Genomic DNA, 13,235 nt, shown 5'->3' with positions numbered 1-13,235 from the left:
GTGACCTTTTGTATACCATCTTGTGTACTTGGGTTATGCCTATTCATATCAATATAATTGTTTACTTATATATATATAAAAGAATAAATAAATTGATTTTGAATGTAAAATTTAGTTCATTAGTAAGCTTAAGCTTGTCTTGTGTTCAAGACAAAATTGAATTAACATAGCATGAATATTCAATTCTCAGCTCAACTCAGATCAAATTGGAATAAAAAGAGATTGGATTACACAACACAATTAAATTTTAGGGTCCTCTCAAGAATAGATCTGGTGGGCAAGGGTTAGGGCTTGTAGCTTAGAGGATAAGATGACAGCTATTATTAATGTGGTGCTTATCAACTGGGCAATTACAACTCTAATTGTTGATGATGGCTTGTGATGGTGCAGGGTGTTTTAGAGGCTGTCCGGATAAGTTTGGCAGGTTATCCTACTCGAAGGACCTATTCGGAGTTTATAGATCGTTTTGGTTTATTAGCTCCTGAGCTGATAGATGGAAGGTGGGTTTAATAATGCTATTTTGTAGTACTCTACCTTAGTTGTCATTTGTATTCCAAAGATTCTCTGTACATTTCGATTTGCTTATATATTCCCCTTTTGTAGAGATCATGTGGTTATCTTTATGTCCATTCTTGCTTCTCTCTCTCTCTCTCTCTCTCTCTCTCTCTTCCTGAACTTCCTTTCAGAAACATTCCCTATGTGTTTACAGTTATGAAGAAAAAGCTGTGACAGAGAATATTCTAAGAAAGTTGAAGCTTGAAAATTTTCAGGTATGATTAAAATTTAATAGTGAAACCATTCTCAAAATATTCTTGCAATATATGTGCGCACTAGTTTAAATGTATCCAAATCTCTTTTTTTCTTTTGCAGTTGGGCAGGACAAAAGTGTTTCTTAGAGCTGGTCAAATTGGCATTCTAGATTCCCGGCGGGCTGAGATTTTGGAAAATGCTGCAAAACGGGTTCAGCGTCGATTTCAAACATATATATCTCGCAGAGATTTTATTTCAACTCGAGCTGCTGCATCTGCTCTCCAAGCATACTGTAGAGGTTCTGTTTACTTGCTTTAGTTGGACCTTCTTTATCTGATTTAACATCTTTCTTTAGTTGAATATTAGGTTTGTTATTGGTTGCTTTTTTACCTGGAAAATCCCTACCCATTCTTTTCCCATAGATAGAAGGAAAGGAAAACCTTGTTAACATAGACTTCGTCATTATGTGGATTGAGGTTGAAAGTGGAGCCGATGATGAGCTTGTCAAATATGGTGTTTTGATTGCCCATTATCAATATTACCAAGGCTTGTGTCACGTCTTCATGATTTGGTCACATGCAGCATACTTGTTATTGGCAGTTTTTTGGTTACTGTTTGCATCGCGTCTATCTCCACACCTCCAATGTCACCTTTACTACCAAATGACCATTACTTATGTCACTAATTTGCACTCTGCCAGCATCATCTGTTCCTTATAATGCAAAGTTCTGTTGCTTTACAGCACAAGAAACTTCACCATGGCCATCTTTTAGTAGTCACTACCTAAATATTGGTTTTTGTTTTGTTCTATTTTATTTTCTTGCAGTAATAATGGTCTTACTTTCACATCCATTTTGTGCTTTGCTACCTGCTGTGGGTTCCACATGGCTGTTGGGCCCCAACTATGTGAGGGTGGCTGTAAAACTGGTTGTAGTTTTGGTGACGAAATGGTAGTCATCATATATTAGTGATTTATTTTATCATCAGATTAGGGCATAAAAGAGTTGAGTTGATTTTATCACACTTTTAAAAAAGTTATTTTGTTGAGGTAAAATATGGTTTTGCTTACTTCACACCTGTTTTGCATTGAGAGGCTGTAAAATTGCTATTAATAGTGGTGGAAGGCTCTTTCGCTGCACATAATTTGTGGGGGGTTGATTTTATGTATGGTGTCTAAATTTCATTTATCATGAGTCATTGAACTGTTGTGATTTTTTGTTTGTTTTGCTGAGTGGAACGATAATTAGCTTCATGGTCACACACAAACATACTTCATTGCATAAAATTTGTTTTTGTTTCAGTTCCAAATGGCTAATATTTCTGCAGGATGCCTTGCTCGAAAGATGTATGCTGCAAAACGGGAGACAGCCGCTGCTATTTCAATACAGAAATATGTGCGCAGTTCGTTGTTAAGACGTTCTTATCTGAAGCTAGGTTCAGCTGCAATTATTATACAGTCCAACATTCGTGGTTTCTCAACTCGCAAAAAATTTTTGCACGGAAAGAAACATAGGGCTGCCACTCTGATTCAGGTAAACTTTAACTGAAGATATATATGTTTTGTGTAGTAGAATTTCAGTTGTTGAAATCTGTAAATCATTGCTTAATTTCCATTTGTGTGTGAGTGATCTTATGGTTACTTTGCTGCCTTTTCCATTTCTTGGATTATATTGGTATTCTTTCCTTCTGACCTGCTGCATATTTTAGTTTTTTTGGTAAATTGCATAGATTATTCCTTACTTTGGAAAAAAAATTATGGGAGTACATGCAATGCTCTTGTTCTGATCTCGTTTGTTTTAATTAATATAAGACTTGCTTGGCAGTCATGGTTGTAACTGGTGTTTAAGTGAACAAAAGTTCAATATACAGTGCAACTTAGGCTGTTGTGTGTTGTAGATAAAATTGATAAACTTAGATATCTTTGAGCAAAAAGTGTGTTTCTCTCGGTGGAGAATTCCCATTTATATATATATATATATATATATATATCGAATACAAGCTAATCTTCAGCCCTTAAAATCAGCTAAACTAGCATATACAGATCTGCCTAAAGATAGCCACAGCTAGTATATCCTAATTATCGAAAGAATAAAAGATTTACAAATATAGAAGATAGCTGTCAAATATTTACAAGGTATAGATACTGCTGACTTTAAATGGCCAGCTAATTCTTTTGACATCCCCCCTCAAATTGATGCTGGTAAATCTACAAGCATCAATTTGCTAACAAAGAAATTATGGCGTTGACGTGTCATGGATTTGGTGAAGATATCCGCAATCTGTAGAGTAGTGGAGATATGTGGGAGGGTGATAACCTGGTGGTCATAGGCCTCACGGATAGAGTGGTAGTCAACCTCTATGTGCTTCGTGCGTTCATGGTAGACATGGATGACAACAATTTGGATGGCACTAGTGTTGTCAGCATGTAGTGGAGCAGGTTGAACTTGGGGAAACCAAGCTCTGTGAGGAGACCACGCAGCTAAATGATCTCGGAGCATGCATCAGACATGGCTTGGTACTTTGCCTCAGTTGATGATTTGGAGACATAATCCTGCTTCTTGCATTTCCAAGAGATACACCATCCGGTAGTAGATTTCCTGGTGTCTGGGTAGCTGGCCCAATCAACATCACTGAAGGCTTGTAGCTGGAGTGAAGAACCAATAGGGAAAAATTAGCCACGACTAGGTGTGCTAGGGATGTATCGAATGATACGTTGGACTGCGGATAGGTGGAGATGCCGAGGGGCTTGCATGAACTTGCTGAAAATGTGAACAAGATAAGATATGTCCGGTCGGGTGATGTTTAGATAGATAAGACTACCAACTAGCTTCCGATAGAAAGTAGGATCCTCAAGAAGCTCCCCTTCGTTATGTTGATACTTCACATTAAGTTCAATGGGGGTGTTAATAGAAGTAGTGTCTGTGAGTCTGGCTAACTGAACTGGATCCTGAATATACTTGTGCTGATTCAAGAAGATACCTTGAGGCTGATGATGCACCTCTAACCCCAAGAAGTAGGTGAGCTGGCCAAGGTCTTTAATGTGGAAAGTAGAATGCAATAATTTCTGAATCTCAGAGATGCCCTCCATATTGGAACTTGTGATAACGATGTCGTCCACATAAACAAGGAGAACAACTATGCCCTTAGATGTCCTCTGTAGAAAAAGGAAGGAGTCATACTAACTCTGAGTGAAGGAAAAGCCAAGGAGAGTGGATCAAAACTTTTCAAACCATACTCTCGGTGCTTGCTTCAAACCATACAAAGAGCGTTTTAGTTTGCAAACATCATTAGGTGAGGAAGTAGGCATACTAGAGGGAAGTTTCATGTGAACTTCCTCCTTGAGATCACCGTGTAGGAATGCATTCTTAATATTCATTTGATGTAAAGGCCATGACTGAGATGGAGCAAGAGCTAGTATGGGTTTGCACGGTGGGCATCTTGGCTACCGGTGCAAAGGTTTTATCGTAGTCTAGGCCATACTCTTTCTTGTTGCCAAGAACCACCAACCGAGCCTTGTGACGGTCTATGGATCCATCGGAACGAAGCTTGATAGAAAACACCAACTTACTACCAAGGGGTTTCACGGTTGGGGGACATGGAACAACATCCCAGGTCTGGTTTTCTTCAAGTGCTAGAAGTTCTGTTTCAATAGCTTTCCGCCAACACTCATGCTCCATTGCCTACTTATAAGATGAGGGAATATGAGTAGAAGACAAGGTGGTTTGTCAAGGATAAAGGATGGGTGAAACCAAACCTATCTAGGGGTCTATGAACCCGAGTACTATGTTTGAGAGGAGCAGGTGCAGTTGCTGAACAAACTTAGTAGTCTGGGAATGAACTTGAGGGGGCTCGGGAGGTGTGGAAGTCTGATTTGATGTGGCAGAGGAGTGTCTCTGATACACTAGGATAGGCTTAGAAGGTACGGGATCTGTAGAAGAGTTAATAAACAAGGGAAGAACAAAAAATGAAGGAGAAATGGGATCATGGTGAGAGGAGAAAAGATATTGGTTTTCTAGAAAGATCACATTTCTAGAAACCCGAATATGACGTAGATTTGAATCATAGCTAAGAAAACCTTTATGGTGTACAGAATATCCTAAAAAGGCACATTGGACTGACTGAGCCGTGAGTTTTGTGCGTTCGTGTGTAGGAAGATGAACATAGCACACACAACCAAAGGTACGAAAGTTAGAATAATTTGGAGTGTGACCAAATAACCGAGTGTAAGGAGAGATGTGGTTCAACGAGGGAGAAGGCAATCTATTGATGAGGTGAACAGCATTGGAGAGAGCTTCACACCAGAACCGAGAGGGCACATATGACTCTAAAAGAAGGGTGCAAACAACATTGAGAAGGTGACGGTTCTTTCTTTCAGCCACCCCATTTTGTTGGGGGGTTGAAGGACAAGACCGTTGAGAGATTATGCCATTAATTTGTAGAAAGTCCTGAAACAAATGAAACATGTACTCACCCCCATTGTTAGAGCGAAGGATTTTGATATTGGTAGAAAATTGGTTCTGAATATGAGCTTGAAAGAGCTTGAAAACAGAAAATACTTCATCTTTAGACTGCAGGAAATAAATTCACGTGAAACGACTATAGTCGTCAATAAAAGTGACGAAGTACTTGTAATTAGCATGAGAAGTAACCGGTGCCATACCCCACACATCACTATGTATCATATCAAAAAGCTTGACTACTTTTGGTGTGTGTGGGAAATGGCAGAGTTTTACTTTTGCTAGGTCGACAAGAATTGCAATCAAATTGAACAACACTAAGAGATGTTAATTCTTTATTCCCTAGTAAATCCGAATTTAGCAAATCATGAAGTACATTAGAGTTTGGATGCCCGAGACCTTTATGCCATGCTCGGTAATCAACACGAGCAGAATTACTAGTGACAAAAGGGCAAAGAAAAACATGGATACAAAGGAAATTGGAGAGGGAAAAGACGTCCTACTTTAGGCCCCCTCGCAATCATCTTCCCTGATTGTTGATCCCGCACAACACAAACCAGATTTAAAGAATTCCACTTTACAATCATTGTCAACCAACTGACAAATAGAAACAAGATTAGTGGTAAGAGCAGGAGAGACAAAGAGATTGGTTAGAGAAGGAGAAACATCACCGGTGGCCGTGATAGGTAAATGGTTGCCATCAGCAGTATGAATCTTGAGATTTTCAGAATATTTATTTATATCGGTAAGGAAATGAGCATTGTTTGTCATATGATGGGAAGCCCCAGAATCAAAGTACCAAGGAGGTGATGTAGAGAAGGGTTTACCTGAGAGTCCTAAAGTGGAGAATGCAGAAATGATCATTTGTTGAATCATTTCAGGGGAACGGGTTGAATAGGAGCAGGAGCACTTTGTGTCAGAGTTGCTGTATCCACAGAACTGCCAGTACCTAGAATGCCAGCTGAGGCAGTATATGCTGTTTCAGATCTCTTGTGGGGTCGGATAGGGCATTCCTTGATAATATGGCCATCCTTTTTGCAGTATTTGCAGAATTGTTTGGGACAGTTTGAAGCGAAATGGCCAGATCCTTTGCAACAAAAGCACTGAACAGTGCTCATATCCCTTCCTCTTGGCTTGTCTTGTGCTGCATAAGCCATGGGAACATAGGAGGATCTACGTTGTTCCATGGTGGTTTGAGTGAGAAGGCGCTGCTCCTCACGAAACAAATCATTGAGGCATGCATCCAAGGAGGGGACAGGTTCTTGGTTCGTAAGATTAGACCTGGTGCCTTCAAATTCACATCTTAATTTCAGAAGAAATTGATCCCTCTTAGTAGTTTCATGGACAGATTGAACAGAACTAAGACCTTCGGGAGGTAAGGTAGCGTAGAGTATATTAGTATATTTAGCCCAAAGATTCATGAAGCTAGAGTAAAAATCAGAGATAGAGAGACTGTCCTGTTGGAGATTGGCCAAGTCATGTTCAAGCTAGAATCAACGAGCAGTGTTGTGCTGATTGTAGAGCTTCTTGAGGTAAGTCCACATCTTGGCTGCGGTCTTGGAGGGTCGAAGGTTCAAGATGATGTTGGATTCAACAGATCCTAGAATGCACGCCATGATTTGAGCATCCCTGACCTTCCACTTGGCGTGCTGATCCTTGTCTTTGTTTTTGTCAGGACCAGGATTGCTGCCATCAATATGGCCCCATAGATCCTTGCCTTTGAAAAATATCTTGAAGTGGAATGCCCAGGCTGAGTAGTTTTTTCTATTAAAACAAACCAGGAAGGCATCAGACTTATCTAAAGACATGAGGTCGAGAGAACTTGATCAAGAATAACCGAGAACAAGGGACTGAACTAGGGCTGAGTTGGACTTGAGACACGTGAGAAGAACAAAGACTGAACTAGGGCTGAGTTGGACAAGAGACACATGATAATTCAGAATTGTGGCTTTGATGCCATGACAAACTTAGAGATCTTTGAGCAAAAAGTGTGTTTCTCTTGGTGGAGAATTCCCATTTTAATATATCGAATACAAGCTAATCTTCAGCCCTTGAAATCAGCTAAACTACCATATACAGATCTGCCGAAAGATAGCATACAGCTAGTATATCCTAATTAAGAAAGAATAAAAGATTTACAAATATAGAAGATAGCTGTCAAAGCTGTACAAGGAATAGAATCTGCTGACTTTAAATGGCCAGCTAATTCCTTTGACAAAAATCTGGTGAAGTTGTCTTTATAATCTTTGAGTTGCCTTGATATTGTATACAATTGTCTGGTTGTCTGCTTACTTTGAGTTCACTCTGTCATATGTGTTGACATATAATATGCATTTCTAAGGCTCGCTGGAGGATGTGCAAGGTTCGTTTGGCTTACCAACATCGCCAAACTTCTATTATTGCCCTACAATGTCTTTGGAGGCAGAAAGTGGCAAAAAGAGAGCTCCGGATACGAAAACAAGTGAGAGTTTATTGTTTACTGTAAAGTAATGCCATACAATCATCAATTCTATATGTTCTCAGCCTTTTGTTCATTCATTTTTGCAGGAGGCTAATGAAGCTGGCGCCTTGCGGTTGGCTAAAAGTAAACTCGAGAAGCAATTAGAAGACTTCACATGGAGGTTGCAGCTTGAGAAAAGATTGCGGGTATTGATTTTGATTTCAATATTTTTGTTTTGGATGAGTCCTTGACTTTTGTCAGTATCTGAAAAGTTCGTATCAGAAAGTCCTATTGCTGTTCTGCTTCTGCAAATCTATCTGGGTACTTTGTTAGCAATGGAGTCACTTCAAAAGTTAGATGGAAATGTTCTCTTGGTTCCAATTTCTGTAACATGTGTATGAATCTAAATGTCTGACAATCTTTAAAGATATAGCTAATATATGATGTAGTGGCTTAGGGACTAAAAAAAAGATACATTTTGTTGGATGCATTTTGTTTTCTGGATTGGTAATTTAATTGTTGTCGTAGCCAATAATAATGTTTTCACAATATTGGCAGTCAGCATTTAATAATGGGTTTTGATGATCTATTACTGGTTAAAGTTTGTAAAGTGGAACAGGTGAAATGGCAGTACGTGGGAAGTATATAAGAACGCTAACAGTTTCTAATCTTTGGTCTCATTATCTATGTTACTTGGTAAAATTTTTTTAGTGATGTTTTCTCTCCGTACACCCCTCTCCCCCCACTCTATCAACTCTGGCCCTTCTCGCCGGGGATGATTTTTTAGCCTTTTTTCACGCTTTTGTCAGTTTTTCTGCTTGTTCTAGTGTGGCTGTTATTATGGAATCGAGTCGGAATATTCTTATAGATCAAAAATGCCTTGAGTTTAAGAAGTTGAATGAATGGTGGTGGAGGTGCACTGAGAGTAGTTGTCGGGCAGTAAACTATATCTCTTTGGATCAAGCCTCTATGGGATGGTTGGCTGCCATGTTTAAAGCAGGCATAGCTGATGCAGGACCTGCAAATTTCATCAAAACAAGGAGAAGAGGGCCTCAGGTTTTGGTGATCCAGAGGCAAGAGGAACTCTTATGGGAGATTTTTCTCTATTTCGGAATTTGGCCAAGTAAAACGCTGAGGTCTGATTGTTATTCCTGAAGGAAGCAAGGGAGAAGGCTGGAGGAATTTTGGGGAGATGTTACAGGATTTATCGGCATTGCACTTTGTTCCGGGAGGAAAAAACAGAGGAAGAAACGCAGGGAGGGCCTTACCTCAGCTGCAAGAGCACCGCACCATTTCGTACAAAGAGGCGCTATCTCGAGGGCCAAAAATCACAAAATTGGCAGGAGATCTTTCTGATGTTGGTAAAGATCATGAGGGTGTGATTGATAGCAGGGGTATGTCGGGGCCATTAATGGGAACTCTGTTGCACGCTATTGCTGAGATGGAGAAGCAGGTGAGTGTCCTACAGTCTAATATGGCTGTATTAAAAAGGTGCCTGCAGGAAAGTAGTGTATGTGAAGTGGGCTTGGGCCATTCAGCAGGCCCGTCGGGTTTGTTTAAAGAACTGGCCCTTTCCAAAGGCCAGTCACAGGCTCTTCAAGTCTGTTTAGGCCAGCAAGCCTCGGGCCCTTCCAAGGCCCAACACGTGAGCCCAGCCCCACCCAAAGGCCTGTCCATCGGAGGGATGAAGCCTGTCGGGGTGCCGGGTCATGGACTAGCGGGTTTAGACCTGATAAGCAGTTCTCGGTTGACAGAAAGTGGACCGGAAAAAATGGGTTCATCGGCGCACCTCTCTCAGGCGAACCAGACGGTGCCGGCGAGCTTGGTAGAGCAAATTCTTCCGGCACGAGATGCAGAGCAAGTTGAAAACTTGCATTTTACTTCTTTTTTCGGGATCCAGAGACACAGATTAGACCGATGGAGACCCCCGGTGTAGTGCTTGAATCTCTATCGCTCCCTCACGCACAGAACATCCCGATTTTGAGTTATGACTCAACGCACGCACAACTGGACTCCTCCTCTCCCACGGTTGATCTGTCCCGTGACTCCCACAGTTTTTCGAAAGTGACTCCACAGATTTTTGAAGATGTTTCCCCTGTGGTGGGCCCCATAGCCTCGGAGGAACATCTGGATCTGTGTTTGGAAGGTGAGGAAGAGAGGGCTACAAACTGTGAAGAGCTTGTACATCTGGTTGGGGATGACTCTGTTATCAGTGTGGTCCCTAATTCTCAACTGGTTTCTGTTGAGGTTGAGAACAGTGTGGGTCAGGCGATTGAGTGGGGAGGATTTAAGCTGGTTGGGGATGACTCTGATGATGGGGATAGGAATCCTTTTCCGTTAAACTGTGTTTTACCCAGCGAGTTTGAGATGTCAGACTGGGTTTTCAAAAAGATTAAGGACATCCAACACGTTGTGGGAATGAAATGTGTGGGCTATGAAGATCAGTTTATGGCACTTCTTACGGCCATAGAGGCGGGCCATGCACAATCAAAGAAACTTGGTTCCAAGAAACAGAGGGAGCTCAAGAGACTTAATTGGTCTCTGAATGAGGGGAGCTCAAGTCGTGATAGGAGTAAAGGAAAGGGTACAGTATTTTCTTTATGAAGCCAAAAATTGTGTCTTGGAATGTCCGGGGGATGAATGAGCCCAATAAGCGTCTTCACATAAAAAATTTACTTTGACAATGGAGGGCGGATATAGTTTGCTTACAAGAAACTAAATTAAAGTTGGTGACCAGAAGATTAGTGAGAAGTGTATGGAGCTCCCCATACGTAGATTGGATATATCTAGCGTCGATTGGGGCCTCAGGGGGTATTCTTGTGATGTGGGATAAAAGGGTGGTGGAGAAAATGGAGGAGTTCATAGGAGAATATTTAGTGGCCGTCTCTTTTAAGACGGTAGAAGATAACTTTTTGTGGGCTTTTGCAGGTGTTTATGGGCCAAATGTTGATAACATCAGAAGGCTTCTGTGGGAAGAACTTTCAGGCTTACATAGTTGGTGGGATCTCCCCTGGTGCATAGGCGGTGACTTTAACGTCATTAGGTTTCCGAGCGAAAGATCGGGAGACAGTCGTCTAAGCTCAGCCATGTCTGAATTCTCATATGTCATTTTTGAGTTGAACTTGGTGGATCTCCCTCTTGTAGGTGGCCCTTTCACTTGGTCGAATAACCAGACTTGGTCCCGTTTGGATAGATTCCTAATATCGCCGGACTGGGAGCGTCACTATCTAGAGGTGTCTCAAAAGAGATTATCACGCCTTTGTTCAGATCATTTTCCCATTTTATTGGATGGAGGCGGTATTTGAGGCGGTAAGCGTTCGTTCAAGTTTGAAAACATGTGGCTCAAAAGTGAGGGTTTCATGGATAGGGTCAGAAGTTGGTGGTCTTCTTATCAGTTTCAGGGTACTCCATCTTATATTTTTGCAGCCAAATTAAAAGCTTTAAAGACTGACTTAAAGCTTTGGAATGTTCAAATCTTTGGAGATGTAGGGCTACGAAAGAAAACCATGGTGGAGGAGATCTAGAACTTTGATAGTATCATTGCAGCTAGAGTCCTCACCCCGGAGGAATTAGCGCGTAAGGCAGAGCTGGGGTCTGAATTGGAAAGGATTCTATCTTTAGAAGAGATTTCCTGGAGTCAGAAGTCAAGAGCCCTTTGGCTAAAAGAAGGGGACCGAAGTACGAAGTATTTCCATAGAGTGGCTAACTCACATAGGAGAAATAATACCATTGATATGCTAAAAATCAATGGTAGAGCTTGCATAGATGCTCAGGTGATCCGGGAACATGTGGTGAGTTTTTTTGAAAATTTATTTTCCGAACAAGAGGGATGGAGACCAGTTGTGGATGGGCTCGGTTTTGATTCGATTGAGCCTCAATTAGCATCTTGGTTAGAAAGAGCTTTTGAAGAAGATGAGGTTTTTGAAGTTGTTAGAAAAATGGGGAAAGATAAAGCACCTGGACCTGATGGCTTTTCCATGGGATTCTTTCAAACATGTTGGGAGATTGTGAAAGAGGACATCATGAATGTTTTTAAGGAATTTTTCTCCGCAGGGAAATTTAAGAAAAGCCTAAACTCTACGTTCATTGCTCTTATTCCAAAGAAATATGGGGCCTCGAAAGTGAAAGATTTTAGACCCATTAGTCTCATTAATGGGATCTACAAAATCTTGTCTAAGGTTCTAGCTAATAGACTAGGAGAAGTCTTAAGCAAGGTAATTTCAAAACCCCAAAATGCCTTTGTAAGGGGTCGACAAATTCTGGATTCTGTGTTAATTGCTAATGAATGCCTGGATAGTAAAATGAAATCTGGTTTGACCTGGATTATGTGCAAGCTAGATATGTAAAAGGCCTATGATCATGTTAATTGGGACTTCCTCCTGTATTTGTTGCGGAGATGTGGTTTTGGGGAGAAATGGTGTATGTGGATCAGATGGTCTATTTCAACGGCAAAATTCTCAGTTTTGATCAATGGCAGCCCGGAGGGTTTCTTCGATAGTTCCCGAGGTTTACGACAAGGAGACCCTTTGTCCCCCATTCTCTTTGTTATCATCATGGAGGCTCTAAGTAGGATGTTAACGGCTCTGGTGACTCATGGCTTTATGACTGGATTTTCAGTGGGTGACGTGAACAATGGCCTTATCTCTATTTCTCACTTGCTTTTTGCAGATGACACGTTAATTTTCTGTGAAGCAGAGATGAACACCTTAGGGCATTGAAGGCCCTTTTATGCTTCGAAGCTGCCTCAGGTTTGAGAGTGAATTTTGATAAGTCAAAGTTAGTGCCAGTAGGGAGAGTCAGTGGTACTCAACAGTTGGCTAGCACTCTTGGTTGTAAGGTTGCTTCGCTCCCCATGACTTACTTGGGATTACCGTTGGGAGCTACCTCACGATCCTTACCCATTTGGGACTCGGTCATTGAGAAAGTAGAAAGAAGACTGGCAGGATGGAAGAGACTGTATTTGTCGAAAGGAGGTCGTGTGACTCTTATTAAAAGTACTCTTTCAAACTTACCAACCTATTTTCTGTCATTATTTCCTATACCTGCGTGTGTGGCGGCACGCATTGAAAAACTTTATAGGGACTTATTATGGAGTGGGATGGGGGAGGAGTTTAAGTTCCACCTAGTCAGGTGGGATAAGGTGTGCAGACCACTCCAATCAGGTGGGTTGGGAATAAAGAATTTAAGAACGTTTAACCGGGCACTTCTTGGTAAATGGCTTTGGAGATACAATATGGAACCAGAAGCTCTATGGAAGCTAGTAGTTGATTGCAGGCATGGCAGAACATGGGGGGGTTGGTGTACTAGAGAGGGGATTGAGCCTCATGGGGTGGGACTTTGGAAACACATTAGAAAGGGATGAGGAGTGTTTGCTAATCACTCTAGATTCATGGTGGGGGATGGGACTTGTATAAAATTCTGGAGGGATATCTGGTGTGGGGAGAAGGCTTTGAAGGAGGCCTTTCCAGCTGTGTTCCGAGTGGCTTGCGAGCCAGATGCTTCGGTGAAGGACCTTTTAATTCGGTCAGGAGACCAAATTCATTGGAACATTATTTTCAGTAGAGCAGCTCAAGATTGGGAAATTGATT

At 41.4% G+C, this 13,235-nt stretch overlaps 1 protein-coding gene across 3 annotated transcripts in view; it reads left to right on the top strand.

Moving 5' to 3' along the window:
* LOC122295991 (myosin-15) overlaps positions 1–13,235 on the top strand; it is a 45,363-nt gene that overhangs the window by 18,436 nt on the left and 13,692 nt on the right. For all 3 annotated transcript variants that reach the window (XM_043105304.1, XM_043105303.1, XM_043105305.1), the window contains exons 18-23: positions 391–500; positions 710–770; positions 871–1,048; positions 2,077–2,282; positions 7,549–7,668; positions 7,755–7,853. In XM_043105304.1, coding sequence (XP_042961238.1) covers positions 391–500; positions 710–770; positions 871–1,048; positions 2,077–2,282; positions 7,549–7,668; positions 7,755–7,853 — 774 coding nt within the window. The remainder of the gene's footprint in view (positions 1–390; positions 501–709; positions 771–870; positions 1,049–2,076; positions 2,283–7,548; positions 7,669–7,754; positions 7,854–13,235) is intronic.

The sequence above is a fragment of the Carya illinoinensis genome, chromosome 15 (assembly GCF_018687715.1).
Source record: "Carya illinoinensis cultivar Pawnee chromosome 15, C.illinoinensisPawnee_v1, whole genome shotgun sequence".
NCBI lineage: Eukaryota > Viridiplantae > Streptophyta > Magnoliopsida > Fagales > Juglandaceae > Carya > Carya illinoinensis.
The sequence above is the reverse complement of the archived record's forward strand: the minus strand, read 5'-3'. Positions and strand labels throughout refer to the sequence as shown.